This window comes from Pocillopora verrucosa, chromosome 10 (assembly GCF_036669915.1).
Source record: "Pocillopora verrucosa isolate sample1 chromosome 10, ASM3666991v2, whole genome shotgun sequence".
Classification (NCBI taxonomy): Eukaryota; Metazoa; Cnidaria; class Anthozoa; order Scleractinia; family Pocilloporidae; genus Pocillopora; species Pocillopora verrucosa.
The window spans coordinates 618563-638965 of record NC_089321.1 but is presented as its reverse complement, the minus strand read 5'-3'; the positions used below and the strand labels follow the sequence as shown (position 1 = coordinate 638965).

General features: G+C 38.3%; 3 protein-coding genes and 1 pseudogene across 3 annotated transcripts in view; 2 read left to right on the top strand and 2 right to left on the bottom strand.

Annotated features, from left to right (window-relative positions):
- LOC136283927 (uncharacterized) overlaps positions 1 to 20403 on the bottom strand; it is a 96727-nt gene that overhangs the window by 65502 nt on the left and 10822 nt on the right. The gene's annotated exons all lie outside the window — the stretch shown is intronic.
- LOC136283879 (uncharacterized) lies at positions 2917 to 5694 on the top strand. Its single transcript, XM_066173404.1, has one exon. It carries the CDS (start codon positions 2995 to 2997, stop codon positions 4693 to 4695), a length of 1701 nt encoding a protein of 566 aa, XP_066029501.1. The 5' UTR covers positions 2917 to 2994; the 3' UTR covers positions 4696 to 5694.
- Positions 7007 to 7514, top strand: LOC131769327 (low molecular weight phosphotyrosine protein phosphatase pseudogene; annotated as a pseudogene).
- LOC136283974 (tubulin monoglutamylase TTLL4-like) lies at positions 9006 to 19407 on the bottom strand. The gene is made up of 15 exons (XM_066173595.1): positions 19296 to 19407; positions 19039 to 19164; positions 18448 to 18546; positions 17884 to 17931; positions 17130 to 17216; positions 16444 to 16557; positions 16202 to 16271; positions 15510 to 15542; positions 14838 to 14909; positions 14541 to 14618; positions 14147 to 14216; positions 13740 to 13810; positions 13229 to 13308; positions 10789 to 10852; positions 9006 to 9677 (listed from the first exon to the last, which is right to left on the bottom strand). The coding sequence occupies exons 2-15, from the start codon at positions 19149 to 19151 to the stop codon at positions 9603 to 9605; spliced, it is 1074 nt and encodes a 357-aa protein (XP_066029692.1). The 5' UTR covers positions 19152 to 19164; positions 19296 to 19407; the 3' UTR covers positions 9006 to 9602.

Genomic DNA, 20403 nt, shown 5'->3' with positions numbered 1-20403 from the left:
TCGAAATTCTCTCGATAGAAACAAGAACTTTCAAATATTTAGGGAAAAAAAATTATTTGAGGAATGAGAAATTCCGGGAGCTCTTGTACCCACGGCTGTTCTGCACATTTCCATAATCTCGTTTTTATATTTGTTGTTTCGTTTTATTTTTTTTCCTAACAGTCCAAAAACATGCTGAATTTTTTAAAGGTATTTTGCCAATTTCTTCTGATATCTGCCAGAATAGGAGTGGTTTGGTTGAGTACGTGTGCGTTGACTACAGGTTTCGGAAATCATTGTTTCATGACCCACCTAAATTCAGGCTGATGAGAGTAGTTGAGTTGTTACAAGCAGTTTCTCACAGGGAAGATACTGGCAAGCGAGGTACCTGGTATAATTGAAAGAATATCGCTCTCGTGTTTGCCTTTTTGGTGCAATGAACGTGTCAGTTGCCCGAAGCTACTTTCTTATGGAGTGGTGACCCTCCATGCCTCGTAAGTAGAGGCTATAGATTGAAAAATCCCTTCGTGAACTAAGGCTCAATTGCAAAAATGGAGCTCTTTTTTTCTGACGCCAGAGGGCAGAATAATTCGTTTGGGAACGATAAATCCTTTTCAAATAGCTGACTCATTTCCTCATTCTTGTGAGATCTTCTGTGGTAGGGTGACGCCAGTAATTTGGATTGACGATAGTCTAAATCGCGAATGACGCTTCAGTGACTCATGCCAGAGTTTCTTATCGTTTTATTTCATGTCATAACGATTTTTTCTGCTTTCTCAACCCTTTCTCTCTTGGCTCTATTGCATTGCTATATTCGACAAAACCGATTTGACCCCCCTCCTCCCCCCAAAAGAAATCAGTCTTATGAATCAACGAAGCTATCTCTCGAGCCGGAGTTCTTGAGTCTTTTTTCTCTTTTTATTTTTTGCTTCACTGTTTCCCTCCCTTCACACCTTAAGTACTTTCTTGGAGACCTCGAGGAAATTCGTTGACATGCTTAGTTCGCTGCTTTGTGTGAGAGGGTAATTTGATATGATCAACTGAGTTGATATCGTAAATTGGCCACCGTAAAGAGTTTCAAAGTTGAAGTTTCGAGCGTTAGCCCTTCGGCAGAACGAAGCTTTGTACTAGATATGGAGGAAAAGTTTAACTGAGGTAACTGATAGGCTATGAAATTTTATGGCCCTGTGCATCTTTCTGTTATGAGAAATAAAAGTTTAAAGTTAGGACAAACTTATCCAATATTCTTAAAAATTGCAGTAATTTACGTAATGAATTTTCATTAAGAGGGTTATCTCATGGATCAAGTTTGTAACTACTGAAGTGTACAGCTGTTTATTTTCCTTGTGATACTCATAGCCTCAGTCTTTTGGACTGTTACCATTCTTGGATATGTTCAGGATTTAGAACTGGTTTTGCCCTGGCCTTTCCACTGCTTTGCGGTGGTTATTTATCGTGTGGAGAAATTGGAATTTATTGGTGTTGTGATATTTATTTTATGGTTTCCTGAGTAAATGTTTATACTTGTGTTCTAAGACTTCTTTAACCAAGAGGAGTGACATGACACAGTTGTCGAGCTATGTAGAAGGAAGGGACTATCAACATCTGACCGCATCTTAGAAATGCTAAACCGAGTGATGGTTACAGTACTAAACACGTTAGACAGTCTCACGGATCCTGTAGTAGCAAGTAAAGTGTGTATTTAAGAGCTAAATGCGGTCTGCAGTGGCATGAAAGACCAGGAGAAAACCAGTTCTAAATCCTGAACCTATCCAAGAATGATAACGGTCCATGCAGAAGCTATGAATATCACAAGTTTTTCGATTCAGAACAAGAAACTCACGGTTTTTTCCCTATCTTGCTATATATTAGTTGATGTTATGAAGACCAGTAACTATTGTTGATTGGTTAAACTTACTGTAAAAAGAGACACGCTGCTGAAAAGGTGAAGTGATCTGTATTGTGTTTTGCTCTGAGTGGCTCGCCTTGTATTTTCACTTTCTAAACATCTGATTACATTCCCCCACTTAATGATGCATAAAACACTCAAAAGAAGCTAACATCAGTGACGTGCATGAGAGACATATTACTTCATAACAAAATACAGGTTATGTTCCGTAGCCTTCCTTTGTCAACTGTATAGTGCAAAGCTGGGCGATAACGATATCTGGTTTGAAATCATAATTGAGCGTATGAGTTTGAGTCTATAAATATAAACTCAGTCCTTCACCCTCTGAGTTCACACGGCTCGTTTTCAACCCATGCTGTGAGAAGGGATTCCAAAGATTCTTGAAGTAAATTAGATTGTACGTGTGTGGGGCCGAAACCCGATAAGTAGCCAAATACTAATTTGGTTGAAGGAACCCGTTCCGGCTCCAGTTGTGGTATAACAGTTATTTACGGGTAACAAGGTAAAGAAAGAACTCAGTATAAGTAAAACACTTTACAGCTGGGAACAAAGCAAACAACTAAGGAAGAATCATGAACAATAATCATCCTTTTTTTGCCTCGGGCATCAAACAACATTTCCATTGAGAAGTCGAATGATGCCGTGACGTGATTGAAAATTTCAATGATAACTAGTAACATTTTATTAAAAAAAACAAAGAGAGCTTTAGATTGTACTTTTACTGATACCTGTAAGGGATTTCTAATGCTCACATTATCATTCGTTGGCGAAAGGAAGAACTTAAGCCCACAACAGCCTATTTGAGTGTCTGCAATGAGCAACATAACTTTTCAAAGACAAATATGTTTTTCCAACAAAGGATTATTTGAAGAGGCTATAAATCTTCACGCCATCATTCCTTGATTGCTTTCTCTTTGTTATGCTTTGTTTTGTTTTATTTTCTGGGCTGAAAGCTATTATCATTCCAAAATTGCAATCATTCTTGAAATTTTGCCATCATTTGTTTTTTCTTTTGCTTTCATCGACGCTTGAGGAGTTACTTATTGTGAAGATTCACTGAAAAAAGCTCCCAATTTCTTCTGATTACTAAGTTCCAAGCTGCCATTATGTCTGCGATCATAACAGCAGTTTTCAAAGCGACTATTGGATGGCTTGTGGATAAAGGCAGAGATGAGGCAGCAAAAAAGCTTAAAGATGGCGACGTAACAGATCAACAGTTTCGCGGCATCATCATGCGAGAAATCGATGACATGAAGTCCAAGCTGGATGGATTATCAAGGAAAGATTTGTTAGCGAGTATTGGATTCTTTAGAGAAGGAATCGAGTTGCTGTATGAAGTATTTGAAGAGAAAAGGTCGAGGAGTGAGTATGGCGCGGATACAGCACAAGCGGCTTGTGCGGAAGCTGTGTCGCTCGCTGAAGGAATGAAACACTTGGAGCTTACTGAATCTGCCACAAGAAAGCTCTCTAATGCAAAGAAGAGATTCGAACGTGCTCGTGAAAGAGCAACAGATGCCTTTTCTAATGAAGCGCTATCATCAAATGACCGCATCTTAGCAATGCAGTACCGAGTGATGGCAACAGTATTAGAAACAATAGACCATCCCGCAGATGCTGTAGCACCATGTAAAGTGTGCATTGAAGAGCTAAACGGTCTGCCCGTGGTTCAGCGAAGTTTTCAAGAACAGCTCAGGACAGGTATCATGGCAATGAAGAGTTTATTTAACAAAGAAGAACGACGGAAAGTTATTTCCGGTGTCTGTCTTGTCAACCGCGTCGTCTACGATGTCAGACAAACAGCGCACGTTAAAGAACCATTTACAAATGAACCATTTGCAAAAGAATTATTTCCACCATTGCCCATGATTGACACAGGGAAGGAGAAAGTTGATCTGTTGCGAGACCGGAGAGTAACAAAAATACTTTGTAAACAGGGTATGGAGAACTGTAGTGTACCATGGATACTTGTTCATGATGGCGAAAAGGAGCACGGTTTAAATATCCCGGCTGATATCGCTACCAACTCAAGCGGGCAATATATTGTAGCAGGTATTGACTCGACAATCAAGGTGTATGACAGCAGTGGCAAGTTTGTGCAATGTTTCAGACTTCCTCCTCTTATTGATGACAGCGGTAAAGAGCTATCGATTTATTTCTTGGGCGTTCAGCTAGCCACAGACATGAATGACAACATTTATGTCCTGGTCGAAGAGTGTGGTGAGGACTCACACTGGATTTTTAATTTTAACAAAACCGCTGATCATCATCACAAGTTTTGCATCAGGACAATGGGCTACAAATTTGACTCGTGCAAACTGTCAGTCAGTGATAGTGGTACAGTGATGGTACTGAAGAGTAACTTGAGCAAGACACATCATATTGTGGATGTTTATGAGACTGATGGTCAGTTTGTTTGCAGTTTTGGAGAAGGAATCTTGACGGACCCGTGCGAGATCACCACTGTAAGTAATGGCAGAGTTATGGTGGTACAAGAGCATCCGTCACGTGTTGACATATTTAGCGAACAAGGTGACCATCTAAATACGTTTGATCTGCAAATATCTATGATGTTTTCAAGAATTGCATTTCACAGGGCAAGTCAACATGTCGTGGTGGTCGGTTTTAAGGACGATGATATAGACATCTTGCATATAGAAATTTACACCAAAGATGGTGAGTTTGTGCGAAGTACTCCTGTCAATATGGGACAGTCCTATTATCTGATAGGGATGGCAGTGACCACTGAGGGCCGCATTGCAGTAGCAACTCGGATTGATGGTTTAGGATACAAAGTAATCATTATTTAAAATCACGCTAAGTTTACAGACTAAGTCTTTTGCATCTATAATCATGCAATTAACATAATAAGCACAATGCCTTTATTTTCCACACGGCATGATGTAACTTAAGACTAAAGTTTTATGCCCAAAATGAAAGCTTTTATAGCCTCAATTTATTAACTTTTGATGCGTTGGAATTTAATTGAACTAATGCGATGCAGTTTTGAAATTTTCTTGGAAAATAAGTATTACATCATTGATCATGAACTTTATTGATGGCTCCAGGCTTAGCTAGAGATATGATGCCTATTTGGAAACCAGCTTGTGGTCCTCACCTCTTTAGATGTGTTAATAAAATTGCACATTGTAACTGCCATATATCTCTTTGTAATGCGAGGAAATATTGTTTTATGTCATGGCAAGGTGACACGTCTGACACAGCGATAAGCTGAGATATTTATTTATGATTCTCATTACCTATTTACTGGATAATGTATGGATATTTTGAGGAGAAGTTGAACTGATGTGATTCTCTTGTGTGTGTGAAAGGGGTTGATATCCAATCTCTCTCACACGTATGTGCGTCATTTTATATTTTAATCATGGTGTTCCTACTACGTCTTTTCAGCGTAATGCGTGGACAGTTACTGCTGTGATAGGCCTAATGTTTGCTTAAGTAGTTTTGAGCACTTGTGCTTTTCTTGTCGAATGTTTCATTAATCAAATTTAGTATTTTATTTGGCTGTTGTTTCCTGCGCGACAGTTTTCAAACAAGACCAATTTCTGCGGTGAACTTTGTCGCGTGATAATAAATTTATGGCAAAATATTAGTATAATCATCCTCGGCATAGTTAATCGATTAACTATGATCCTCGGAGATCAAATTAAACTTGTCAGTAAATGCTAATTATTTCATAGCTAGCGGAGCACGTGGGTGAGATGATGCGAATCCTTTGCTCTGCTTGGCTACTCAAGCGGGCAAGATGGAACTCTTGCCCGCAAACGAAAATTGTAAATTTTTTGTATTTAGTGGAAACTGAAATATAATCAGTAAATCTTACCACTTGCTGAATTTGCTCTTGTTTTCCCTTATGTTTTTCTTTTTTGTATGATTTCGTTGAACTTCGAGTACGACTCTTGCCCCTCAGCTTCCAACCTCCGTACCGCGTTCTCCCACCTCTAGTTCTTTTGCAAACCTTTGTTTTCCAACTCTCGCCCCTCTTTGTATTACTCCCGTCTTCGATTTGATTAAAAGGACTATTAATTGAACTAATTGCATATCCATCATGTTAAATTTTCACTCTTCGCCGAAAGCAGCTGTTGTCGTGAGCTGTATGAAAGCTGGCTCCAACGAACGATTCAAGTCACTACTCATCCATTGTTAAACCGTTTGCATTTTTGAGCGTTCAGTTTAAGCGCTGATAGACTGTTATTGCACATTATTGTTCGGCTGGTCTCGAAGTCAAATTTTAAAACTACTCGCATTTCTTCGAGAAATTGAGATCTTTTTAAAACCTCTGCAGAAAGTTTTAAAAGTTGTTCATACATTCTATGATACATTTATTCACTAGCGGTATGATTCAGCTATGTGATTATGTGATTGTAACATAAATATTTGCAGAAACGAGGTCTGATTTTTCATTGCCACATACAAAAATACTGAGGCTGGTCAATATGGCCTTAGACGACGTTGGACCTAACTCGCTTTGCTCGCTGAATAATTCCGACTGCTGACACTGTTTACATGTTTCATGTTCTCTCATTCATGACGTATGACGCAACCGACTTCGAGAAGTATCTAGTTACACCGGCTGATTTCAATTTTATGTTTCCTTACGAATGAAATTATCTTTAATGCTTCGGTGGACCTTAAATGGAATTAAGTGGAAAAAAAACCCTTTTCTGGGTACAGGCTTTTCACTGGTTGACAAGCAGTAAGAAACAACAGACGAGTGCCTTTTCAATTTCTGCTCCCGCTTCCCGCCCTCGTGTAGATCCCTTCTCCCGCCCTCTTAAGCTTCTGCCTTCTCTTCTCCGAGCTCGTTCCTCTTTGTCCCCTTCCACGTTAGTGGTGCAAGGCACTCTTACCCAAAAAGTATCCTTCATTTGAAAAGAAACATAAACTTTTCGTTAGTTACATCACAGGATTCGAACGATTTGAATAAAATTCGGTGTTTATAGCTGTCGTTATTCGAGAACTTGAAAGAAAGAGCGTCCAGATGTTTTAATTTGGTCGATTCCCAGTGCGCGTGCGCGATGAATAATTTGAATAATTTACCCTTCTAACAAGCTGCAAATTAGGATAGAGGCACTTTACCATTTATTCGCCTTGTTGCAATCTAAGATGGCGGATTCTAAATATCGAAAAAAAATCCTGTTCGTTTGTCGAGGGAGCACTTGTCGTTCTCCTTCCGCTAATGCGATTTTAAGGCACCTTTTACAGGAACGTGAAGATAGGAACGAATGGGAGATTGACAGCGCTGGAACTCATGTTGTCCGTGAAGGACTCCCATCGAACGAACGAGGGTTGTAAGTGTTGAAGAAACATGGAATTGCTAGCAACCACCGAGCAAGACAAGGATGATTTTCGTCATTTCGATGTAATATTTGCCTTTGATGAGAGCAATGTACGAGGTCTGAATGAAACTTTTAAGCCAAATGACGGCACTGCGCGAGCGGAGGTAAAACTGTGTGGAACATATGACCCCAAAGGAGAGTTGATCATACACGATCCTTACTATGGATACATTTCAGATTATGAAATGATGTTCGATCATGTTTACAAATGCTATGTGGAGTTTTTGAAACAGTGTTAGAGAAGAGAAGAACTTACTGGTTTATCAATCACCGAGTCAATAATTTTAATATCTTCGAATTAGACGCACTGAAGAAAAATAACTAGTTTTTAGGGATGACGATGAGTGTATTTAGGTGTATTATGAAGCTCTGAATACTGACCACAGCACGAGTGAAAATAGACGAAACATCGAAACTGCAATATGTTTTCTATCCATGTATGATTTACACACACAACTGAACACAGACTAAAGCGCTGGTCAAAGTTCTCTCAAGTTTGGTTTTTTTTTTTTTTTTGCTTTTCAGATAGAGAAAGTTTTAAGTTGTGCGCCTGCCAAAACAAATACTGTGACAACTAGCTATTTTTATTTTCAGAATTTATACTTTATAAGCTCCACAGTGACATATAGTTTTTCATGGTCTATTTTAAAGTACCGCGCTTGAGACGATTTTTCCAGGAGGTACCCTGTTTTGTAGACAGTAACCTCTTTCAAATTTCGCTACACCAATTTTTTTTCAAACGATCTTTAGCATCTTACGGACCCTTTGCCGCTACTATGACTTAAATAAATTTCAGAAAAAGATTTAAACGACATGGCTGGTTGATTATTTCACCGCAGGCTACTGAATAAAAAACAAAAGCAACGCCACTAATTTGTTTTGCCGCACACGGAGACTTTGACAACTTAACACACAGGAAAAAAACAGCAGGATTTAAGATCACCGCAATAACGAAATTTATTTTGGTAATTAACTACCACTTTATTTCAAATATGTTGAAATCACGAGATTCAGTCGTTGGATACAAAATGTCTCTCATTTTCCTGCAATTTAATCGATTTCTTCAAACAAGTCTTCAAATGTGATTGTCATATAGTTTATTACATCCATTTTGAAATCACAAGATTCAGTCGCTCAATACAAAATTTCTCTCATGTTCCAGCAATTTGATTGATTCCTTTAAATTAAACAAGTCTTGAAATTTGATTGGTTGTTGTATTTTAGTAGAGCGGTCTCATTGGTTGGGATAAAGATGCGATTTAGGAAATAGACACATTTGTCATACATCACACCGGTTACGGAGATTCGATCAGATCAGCCTCTTCCGTATAACGTCCCAAGTTTATGTTAACAACATGCACAAGATTAATTCTTTTTACACTATTTTACTTTTGTTTTTCATTTCTTTTTCCTTTTTTCATTCGAGGGTTTGGCAGGTAAACCATTTTGGAGACTTGAGTGTTAAGCTTATCCATTTTTGTTTCTCGATGGACACATTTCGGAATCTCTGTTTCTCCCCTGCACACATCAGAGTTCAACGAACGATTCTTCACAATCGTTTTTATTCGTTAAAATAATTGTGTTATATTATGTGTTTCACGATGAAATGCAGCGTTTTTAATTCGTTATGAATTCCTTCATAGTTAAATCAATTAGCCTTTTCTGTGGAAATTGTTTTTCCATTTAGTACATAAATATGTAGAAAAACTTGCAACAGATAGAATATGATAAAAAGTTGTGTCAATCATGGAAATTGGATTTACAAGCATTAAGAAGTATTTACTGTTATATACATCTGTTCAATATCATGAAGAAAATTCGGTGTTTGGAAATTATGAATAAAAAATAATTATTTATAAGGTATCATCATCTCAACAATACCTTTCTTTCGTTATTGCAGTTATCTAAAGCTTTGGCTATAAACATTTCTGCTCCAGATCTGCAAACAGAACTTCGGTAGAGTGATGATTTTGCTTAGGGTCTAAACTTTATATCCACGTTTACTCTAACCCCACACGGGTTAAAAGTCTCATGAAAATTACGTCTAGTCTCACTTTTCGCTCTTTGTATATGTAAGATATGAACATGTACAAATATATAACAAGACCCCTTGCAGTTCGTAAGAATCAATTAAACGCTTAAGCATATCTATCCGAGCTTAAATTGAGTCTGTTCAGATGAATCAACAGTTCATGAAGAACTCGCTTCTGTGGGCATGTCTGAATCGTGCAATGCGCATGTCGGCTCTGGATGCACTCTTCACCCTCCCCTCCGATACACACTGGCTGTGGATTAATACTAGGGAGAGAGGGTATGGTAGTTGTTGTCACAGTAAGCGGCCCTCTATCCTGCACTAGTCAGATGTTCGATTTCATCCGAGCTCGCAGCATCTGCCGGGTTCGTTCAGAGGATGTGGCCGAGCTGGAAGACATCTGATGAAAAAAAAGAATAAGTTGAAAATCAAGCGTAACAATTTCATGATATGTTAGGCTACGTATGTTAGGCTATGCAAGGTCTGCATATGCAAGGTCTTCATATAAACACATACACACAACCCACAATCCCTCCATTCGCTCTGATGAAGGGCTAATTCTCGAAATTTTATCTTCGAAACTCTTCACGGTGGCTAATTTACGTTATCAATTCAATCGATAATACTTAATTACCCTATGCAAGGTTTGACTGGTCTTCAGTCTTACTTGTGGCGCCGGTGGCCATCACAGAAACCCGTGGGTGGAGGTGTGATGATAAAGTTCAGTGGAAAAGAGGAAAAGGTCTTCTACCCTCCTTGCTCCAGCGGGGTTTATCATTACCTATTAATCGTTTTTAAATCTCACCGAGCTAATATTTGGCAGTCTTCATAAAAATGAGTTTTGCATAATGATGTCACAAAACATTGGAATGAAAGCTACAGGGCAGCGCGTTAGCGTGGCTGTGTTCATAACGAAAAAAATTTGTAATTTGTTATGCTCCGTGTTCATAAAATAGCTCGGTAACCCTCACCGAGGCTTGACCGTTGGTTCGTTTGCTTTACGGCTTGTGTAAGCGGTAAACTAACTGAATGTGTGGCTAACTGACTTTTTTTACGGTGCGAATGAATTCTTCGAAGTTTTAATCAGTGCTGTTAGTACTAACAAACAGAGAACCGTACAACAAATCGCTTTAACTGCTTCACGCTCTTTGATCTGAGGTAAGGTCAGTCGGCGCGAAGAGTCCCTAAGAATCTTGCACGTTCGGTTAGAGTTTTCTAGGTTAGAGCGATTTTGTAGAGTTGAATGGCTGACCTGGAAATCAAACACGATGTTTGAAGAGGATGAAAAACTACGAAGACGGAGCCAAACTAAGGACGATTGAGTTAAACAAGTTTAACGTAGGAGATAAACATAAATACAAAGTAGAAATCAAGTGTATGTTATTCAGTTGTAGCAAGACAAACGTATCGTGAGTAGGAGCTCAAAAAACTGAAGTGACTTCCCATGGAATAAGCGGGGTATTCAGTAAAAAGAGATTGCACTTTCTACAAGAAGTTTGAGAAAAACCCACCTTAGATGTGTGCGATTTTGTTGACTTCTTCTTTATTTTGGGCAGAAGCACCGGAGCCGAAGCACTGGAAAGAAAAAGACGGATAGTGGTTCTTGACACAATACTATTTAGTGCTGGCTGTGACAAAATATCAGAAAGCTACTTTTGAAACTGCTGTGGTATATGTGGCCTAGAATGAAGTTCTAAGATCTCCTGGGTTGGCGGAAGTTTGAGCTGTAGGTCTGATGGTCACCCTGGGCCTTAATGGCCATCGTGGCCATCGTCGTTTCAGTAAAGGAACCGGTTTCACTTTACATAAGTATCTTTGACACTTTAAAACTGAACTTGGAATCACTGTTGGTATCTAAGCAAATACGCTCCTGCCCCTCCCCTAACCCAACGACTGTCAACTGATAACAGGTTAGGGTAAATGTTGGGGTAAAATGATCTAAAAACTTCATAAGTGCATCTGCGTTTATGAGAACATGTAACTGTACAGCAAAGTGCCACTTTCTATTAAGATCACCTTTGCACACCTAAAACTAAACTACAGTTTTCAAGATTGTCACTTAGGCCGATGAAGAAATTCATTGATGGAAATTCACTGATTGTCAGTTGTGAATTAACGATTAATTTACAGGAACATGGGACGAAATAGCTAAAATAGGTTTAGAGTGAACTACAGAGATTAGAGTTTTGATGTAGAAATGAAAGAAAAAGATGAAGACAAAAAGTGAAAGTTACTATATATTACCCTGATTCGTTAGAGCTTTCAGAATTTTCTTTATTCTTACGTCTACAAGGAGCTGACTTACATCGTGGAGTTGTTCGAAGTTTTCTATTTGATAAAGAGAGGAGAAAAGAGGACAACAAAAAGAAAAGACAGAGTTAGAGTACCAAAGATGGAGGGTAAGAGAGGACGAAAAAGGAAAAACATCAGGACGGTCGTCTTTTTCCGGGTATCGGCCGGCAGAAAAAGAGGAAAGTAAAGAAAGTGAAGTCGAGATTAGTAATAAAGTATAGTAGAGGAAAAATCGCCAAACTAGAATGAGGATCCAAAATTTAAGGAGTAGGAAAAGGTTCAGAAAGAAGAACAAAGTTTCGTTTGTCACTGTCACATTTTGCCATGCGGATACTTCTCTTCTGAGGATAAGAGAAAAATGACAGACTTAAACTACAAGGAAATGTTTCGAAACAAATCCCTTTCCTGAGAACCCTTGATATGACCCTGTTCATGACTTTCCTCTGTAACAATCTGTCGATACAACGCGTGCAACTTAACCGTATTGAATCATGATAGTTCCTTTTCTTCACATTCAGCTCTTCAATAATCTGGAATGTGCGATCAGATTCTCACCCCTCGTCGCAAAGATGCGTACAGGTAATGTGAAATTAGTGATGAATTTTCAGTGTCCCAAGAAAGACCGGGAGAAAAAAGAATACCTTTTGCCCTTAAATGATGTAACAGCTGATTTTCTCCGCGGAGAATTTTTCAAGATGGAAGCTGTGCTATTCCTAAAAAGGTGAAAAGCAAGAAATGGAAAAAGGGGAGAGAAATAATTGCATGGGAGAAAAGAACCGGACTAAGACTGAACTTTGAAGACTTTCACGCGACCAAATTTGGATATATTCATATGGGACATGTTTAGGAACATGAAAAATTGCTGACATAATACCTTTTGACAGTCTTAGTTGAAGAAGCAGAGGAAAGCCTACTAACAGTGAGGAAGGAAAAATAAAGTCAAAACAATCAGTGATGATCTCAATTCGAAACAGCGCGAGCAGTAAAATCAACTAACAGAGCTTAAAGCGAGAAATGAGTCCTTCTGATTACCAATGGATCTGTTGTAGCTTTTAAAGTAGGTGTGCGGACTACAGGGTAAATACATAGCAAATACGAACTTGTAAACAATTTTAAAGTGTAATAAAGAAAGAAGCTTAACATTTCAAACAAACTCAAATATCTGAGCACGAAAACCAGGAAGTAGAGTGGCAAGAGAGCTTCTAGAAAAAAGCTTAAAAAAGCTTAGAATGAGTTTCTGAGGAACAAGGATGAACAACAAAGGAAGTAGTGTGTGAAGTAGTGCAGAGCAGGGAGGAGAATAATCAGAACCCATCGTAGAAAAAGGACCAAAGTCAACATAAAAGAAACTGCGCCAATCCCAAAAAACCATGCAGCACCTTTCCCGCATGTACCTAATAGAAGTAGATGAAGAGTTTGAGTTGCTCCACTCCTTTATTCTCGCAGCTGGTGCTGAGAAGCGTCTGAGAGAAAGAAGAAACGCTCAAGAACATGTAGAACACTGAGAATGGACGGAGAGTGACATGGTGTTTCAGATTGAGGGCAACCTATAAATTGACTTTAAATAAATGTTATCATCAGGAATATCAAAACAAACAAACAGCGATATGCAGTTTTTGTCAATCGAAATTAAGTTGGAATTTAATTTTTTACACCGACCTTGATTTGATGAGTCCGTGGTCCAAACTGAGAGCTGGAGCGGAAGAGGACCTGTACGTTATACCTTGAGGGCAATTCCACTGTGAGGAAAGGGCGTCTCTCAATCAATTAATCGATAAAGCCTTAAATCTTGTGATCGAGCTATCAATCGATTACTCAATCAATCAATCAATCAATCAGCCAGTCAGTTCTTCAGTCTATAAGTCACTTGATAAGACCATTAATTCGATGGATCCGATTCAATCAATTCATTCAGTCTGCCGGTCTGTCAGTCAGTCAGCAGGCCAGCTAACCGGTTACACAGCTGGTCAGTCAGTCAGTCAGTCAGTCAGTCAGTCAGTCGTCAGTCCGTCGGTCAATCAGTCAGCCGTCAGTCGGTCGGTCAATCAGTTAGTCGTCAATCAGTCAGTCAGTAATCCAAATAGAATTTCGAACTATTTTCAAAATCTTTAAAGGAATGATTACTTTCTTTGCGAAAACAAATAAATCAATTAATAAAATTAAGCCTCACTTGATGTGTTGGATCCGAGGTTGCCCCAATATGAAGTTTCTTTTCACCAAGTGCTTGGAGAACAGCGATTCCTGTGTAAGAAAAAAGACCAATTTAAATAAACATTTACAGTGTAGAATCGTAAGAAACATAACAAGAAAAAACTTGAGACCATAAGGGCAACAAAAAGACGCAGAGTTTTAAAGAGTGACACGGACTACACTTGTTCAGCTCACGTTTGTGGAACGCACGACTCCCGGTGTAGTGGTCTGGTCTTAAACTGGCCCCCATTTAAACCAGCTCTGAGCTGCACTGAGCCAGCCAGTCTAAATATCGCAAATACATACATAGACTGCAAATAACGTAGTTTACTTTTTCCGAATATACATTACGGTGACCTAGCTTTTTCTACCTGAATTTAAACTTACCCAGGACTGTGCTCCGCCCTTCTCTCATGTATTTTCTTGTCCATTCGTCCAACAAAATGTTGTAATATCTCTATAAGGAAATTGGCAGAAAAATTCGATCAAGGATGGAGGGAAGAGAAAGTCATTTTAAAAAGGAGCAAAATTGCTGGAGTCCGTCGCACCATTCGGGGAAAAAAAAACAGTGATTGAAAGAAAATGGTTGGCGCACCGCTCGGACCTCTGAGAGTGGCACACACTATAAGTAGTACCTACTACATAAATCCGCGCGGCGCGCTAAAATCTTCCTTTTTTTCTCTGATTTCTTTTGGTCGCGCGACGGACTTCGGCAACAAGCAGGGACTGCCCGTAGTTTAATGAGGTAGTAATGACTGTTTGTACGTAAAATTATCCTCACCTGAGACTCAAAGAATCTTAAATACTTGTTGGACGACATGGATGGAAAAACTCTCTGAAAGCATCCTCTTCGACTATTCTGTGAGGGAAAATAAAAACGCTCGAGCTATGCTACATTACGGCAAATTTCACTTTCTCGAATGCATGGCAGTCTCTTATAAAGGATAAAATGAATTCACCTTTCTCTTTTACACACGCATAATCATCACAATAAGCAAAAAAATTTATAGGTTTTGCTTTTCACTACGAAGAATAAAGGAAACAAAAATATGTTCAAAAGTTCGTATGTACAGAGTACCTCATCTTCTGTCTCCATAAGCATTCTAATGTCGTCTGGTGTCAAGATGTCAAGGATTGACTGTTTCGTGCGCTAAAAGACATGAATGAAAGAGAAGTGGACTGATTACAAGTTTGTATTAGTAAAATTCCATAACAATAAATTCAAAATTCGGGTAATTCAAAGTAAGTGACGAACACAGCTAGAGATTGCATTGGATTTCACTGATGTTCCTTACGCTCCAACAAGCTATGTGATTGTTTTAGAAAACTCGATACTCTCTTGAATAACAAGATGCTGATGTTCACTAACACAAATCCCAACTACTTGGTCCCTTTTACCTTTCCGCGCTCGAAGCATTTTCCTTGATTTCACCGTAAATTGTCTTATTAGTTCATTGCGACATTTTCTTTTTTTTTAATTTCTTTCTTTTGACTGGCTGTGTGGTAACTTTCGTTTGGGTTTTGACGCAATTCATACTGATGCATCCTAGAAAAGCCAGTAAAAGGGTCGAGTGTCTGTTGTTCAATGATGCAGACTTTAAGCGCTCTCTGCGGCGTAATTTCGAGTTCATGAAACATGTTGTGTAACTGTCAGCAAGATATTTCAATAATAAAGGCATTGTGGGATTTCCAAATGCAATCATTTAAAAGAAAGGAATTTGAAGGGAAGCGTTATAAAATGTGTTCCTACCTCGTCTAGATGACGTTGAACATAAAACGCATGCTGAAACACAAGAAAAATAACGTCCAACACTTAAACAAATTAAGACGACACACAAAAGAACAGTTTGACTTGGTTCGAAGTCAATTCCTTCTTAAATTTTCGCAAATAATGGAATGTATCTATAGCCAGTACTTTTTAACATCATTTGTACGTTCTAATAATCTGTAAGGCAGGCTCATAAGTAAAATGATTAAACAATATGTTGGGGTCAGTGAAGGAGAAGTATTAAGTCAGCAGCAATCTCCAATACAAAAGCACTCAATAAAGCATGTCTAACTATTTCCCTTCTCGAAACATAAATCTATACTATTACTATACTACAATTTTTTTTACTTTAGTCGTTGTCTCCACTGGAGGTATTTGACCTAAATGTATTTGTTGTTTTTAGAAATTGTAATCGTTATGATTGATTGGTAACAGGACCTCTTGTCGTCCAATTCTGTCTGTAATCATACTCTTGATTGACAAATTGGACTCCCGCTTTGCGGTCGTCAAATTTTGTTAAACACCCGTATGATTACCGACCGAATTGGACTCCACTCGGTCCTATTACCATTATATATATGACGTTGTCACAGTAAATTAAGACTGGCAAACTGACACAAAAACATGTTGTTCTAAATATCTGTAGGTATTTGCCATCCATAACATATATTCACCTTTCCTCTCTCATCTGAAGAAAGACCCGTCACAGCTTTATCTTGAACAAACTGGTTCATGTTACTAGTGCTGAAACCAAACAGGAATTTCACGTTCATAATATATTATACTCATATGTGCGCTGCACAATGCAACCATATTGAAAAATTACATGTTGGCGGAGTCACGTGCCTCACTATTCATCATTTGCAAATAGCTCGTAATTTCAATTTCTCTCTGATATTCCAATAGTTAGACTGACCTTGAAGTTGAAGTTGTGATCAGGTTTTCTGGGATGCAAAACCCTGCCAGGTTTAACAAGTCTTTTATCATCTGTCCCTTGATGTTACGGTCCAGTTGAGAGGTGGAGTGAAGACTGGGGAGGAAATTGACGAAGTTTACTTGATTAACGAAATGTCCTTCCCTAGTGATGCATCGACCGCGCATTTTTCTGCGCATCTCAATACGCACCTAATTGTACATCTTATTGCGCATCCTTTTGCACACCCTTTTACACAACGTGCTGCGCATCTTATTGCACTTCAAACAAAGAGTAAACAAAACGAATGCACGTAAATGTCCCGCAATAAATCAATTAACGCAAGATTTGCATTAAAAAGCATTTTGAAAAATAAGTTAAAAATCATCCTCGTTTTCGATAAGAAAAATTATAAATCGCAGCCTTAACATTCCATATTTTGTCCCTTACTATGTTCCTATGTCTGGCGGACCATGGGAAGAAATTTTTTTTTGCATGCGAAAACAATTATTTGAATGGGTTCACAAGAACACCATAGAACTACAATCCCTTAAGAATGAAAATTTTTGAGTTGGATACATATCCCTCGTGAGGTCAGTATTTCAATCTCTTGAGTATGTGAATTTCGGTTGAATACTGGTATCTCTCGCGTGGTCAATATTTCTGAACATGATAAATGCGTGAATTACCTTGGAGATATATTCACTTCTAGTAGCCACGGCTTAAGGGTCTCATCCAACATGACATCAAATCCAAAAAGCTCATGACAGCAAGATCTAGACAATGTTGTAGATGGTAGTAAAGGTTATACAGTTAGTAATACTGACTGAGTTAGATGTTCCAGCGGGGAAAAAAAACAGATTTTGTAACTTACCGTACGGACCATGAAAACGAGTTTAGTAAGATATTAACGAAGTACATTAAAAAAAATACGCGCTTCTGATTAGCTGAAAACGAGCGCATTCTCATGTAACACGAGTGCAAAGTTGTAGCACAAGTGCAAGTTATAAATGGCGCGCGCACGCTTTCAAATTTCGTATGTCTCGACTTTCTGCAATGTTTTTTCAAGTACATTACTAACCAAGTAATTACATAATTTTTCTTTTTCATAACTTTTTCTTTTTGGTGTAATAAGCACTTGCAAATTTTTCAGAAGATTACAAATAGCACTTGCCCTATGAGCTCATGCAATTCTGTTGTCTTTGAAAAATTTACTCGTGCTTATGAGCACCAAATTACACTCGAAATCATGTTAATACTTACACTTGTTACATCTCTGGGTTGAAATAGTGCGCGAAGATATCAATTCAAACAAAATTTTGAATTGAGGAGGGCATACAGCTATAAACAGCGCGGTAAATAGACCAATCATAGCGTACGTACTATAACTAAACTCTGTTCAAAATGCACAAATGTTGTTCAAGACCAACTGCAGTCTCTTACCTTTTTCTCACATTCTGTTTCACCATGGTGTTTACCGCTGAGTCAGACCTGAAACATTCACATCAAGAAGTTCAATTTCACTAAATTTTCTTGTGCATGTTAAGATTTAAAGAAACGGCGAAAATGGTGAAAATGTAGAAATCAATAAAAATAGACCTTCAGATTCTTTGACAAGCACAGTGTAATGACAGGGTTCAAGTTTTCAGCAAAATGCGACAAAAAATGTATCTATAGTGATAATTTACATGCGTTCTTTATTATCTACAAAGTTTTCAAAGTTATCATCTCCGTACGTAATAAGACATTTGCGGCTCAAAAAACGTTAAAACTGATCAGTAAACGTGTCGGTATCTTGTTTTTGCCGTTACGCCATCTTCGCAGGAACTCATTCTATAATGCTGGCGGCTTCTGCCTTTTACGGCCAAACTAACGCAAGTTCAAACTAGTTGAGTTACTAAAGAAACTTGAACCTATGGACTATTGTGCAGCTGTACTTGTCAAGATGGATTTTACTAACTTTCCGGTGAGTATTACTTTACAACAACAGCACTTTCTGTTACTTACGCTATGATGGCTTTGACAACCAAATCCTTTATTGTCTCCCAAACATGAACATGGTTGATGTTCATGCGTTTCATGTAACCCCAAAGAGCTTTCAAACTCCTACAAACAGAAGCGTCACGTTTAATTAGCAAAATGGAATGTTTGTTTTTCAGCTCATCTATGAGAAAGGTTGCAATCAAATTAAATACAAATGTACTCCAAATTAAAATGTACCATAACTTGGAAGTACTGACAGAAAGAATAATTTTTTGACGACGGCGTCGGAATATCGTCTGTACTGAGCTTGCTCTACCCCAACACATTTCTTTGCAAAGCTGAACAAATTAACCGTTAACACTTTAAAATTAGTAACTACGTTCTCCACACTGTTCTCTTTATATTTCCTGTGGTACTGATGAGAATACAAGTTGTTTGACAATCAGGAGCTTTTTAAATTGGTGATCATTTCCCTTATTCTCATGGCCTTTACACTTGATTCAGGGCTGATACTGTTAGGAGAAATTAGGAGCCAATCACTGTTAGGGTTTAGGGGTTTAAGCTTATTACAGTAAGTACATGTACAAGTCAATGAACAACACTACTTTATCCTACCATTTGTGTCCCTGACAAACAGTTTCATCTGAATTCGCTTGGTAAGCTCCTTCATTCTTTTTATTGATGCTGTAATTTGTCAGATGCATGAACTTGTTGCTTAAACTTTTCATGGATGATGAGTACCTTGAAAACAAAATGGAGATGGAAATCTTAGGAGGTGTACAGTGTAGCGTTGGACAAATTAACCTTCACAACTACTCAAACATGCACACATCTATTAATTGTATGTCATACTTGAGTCTTTGAAAACTTACTTGCATGTCGCAAATCTCACAAGCCCATCTTCAAAGACATATATCCTCAGAGGATCGTATGAAGTGACGTAGACATAGATTCGAAGATCAAACTTGCTTCCATTGATGAGAAACGGTTTTGCAAGATACCTAAAAATCACAACAACGATGATATTAATCAAATTGTTACAATTTCTTCAAATATGATTGGTGCATTAGCCGCTTTATTCTTCACTAAATATTCGGTACAGTTGTAATCGGATAATTGGCTGTAATCAGACACCTGCAATCTGACAGTTGAAGCAGCCAATCATACTTAGTCCTTTCAGTCGAATCCACCAATCACAGAATTGATCACAATAACCATAGCAACAACCACTTATCCTAGGAAAATTGTGGAATTTCCAAAAGTTTAGGAATTTTCCACTCAAACATTGTCTCTCCTGTACATATTTGTCCGAATTTATTTGTTGTTTTCAGAAATTATAACTGTTATGATTAATTGGTAACAGGACTTTGAGTCATCCGATTCTGTCTGTAACCATACTTGTGAGTGGCAAATCGGACTCACACTTTGCGGTCCTCCGATTTTGTAAATCACTTGTATGATTACAGACTGCATTGGATGACACAAAGTCCTACTACCATTATTAATGACTAGTCTTCTTTCGAACATGCTTAGTGCTCACTCAGTCATCAGAGCTTAACCAGTTATAGTCTATAACAACTATTGTGCACTGTGCAGCTAAATTACAATTCAACAAGGAAGTACCACTGCAGAAGCAATGTGAGAATTATAGCCTGATTAAATGTTTGAATTTATTCTGGGGGGTCTGCTTCATCTTTATGGGGGAGGGGGTGGGAGGAAAGGCAGTCACAGTAGCCTCACTGCAGAGGTAACTGTCACCCATGAGTAATGAAACTCTGGACTTGAAATCTCCAAAGGTTGTGGCATCTCTCTACCATGTATACACAACGTACAAGTACTAGAGCATTGTGGTTGCTATTGTTGAGTATTATCCCTACAATACTGAGTAGTACATACACAAGTTACATACTAGTTTAATAAACTCAGAGGGAGATATACAGCATACCTCTGAACAATAACAGGTCTCTTCCTTGGAATTTG

Bases quoted from the DNA above. Each gene is read 5' to 3' on its own strand.
- LOC136283879 (XM_066173404.1), top strand. From the start codon at position 2,995: ATGTCTGCGATCATAACAGCAGTTTTCAAAGCGACTATTGGATGGCTT.
- LOC136283974 (XM_066173595.1), bottom strand. From the start codon at position 19,151: ATGAAAAGTTTAAGCAACAAGTTCATGCATCTGACAAATTACAGCATC. The intron at 17,217-17,883 runs GTAAGAGACTGC...AACATTGTCTAG, and splicing joins AAACAGAATGTGAGAAAAAG to ATCTTGCTGTCATGAGCTTT. The intron at 14,217-14,540 runs GTGAGGATAATT...ATTTCCTTATAG, and splicing joins TAAGATTCTTTGAGTCTCAG to AGATATTACAACATTTTGTT.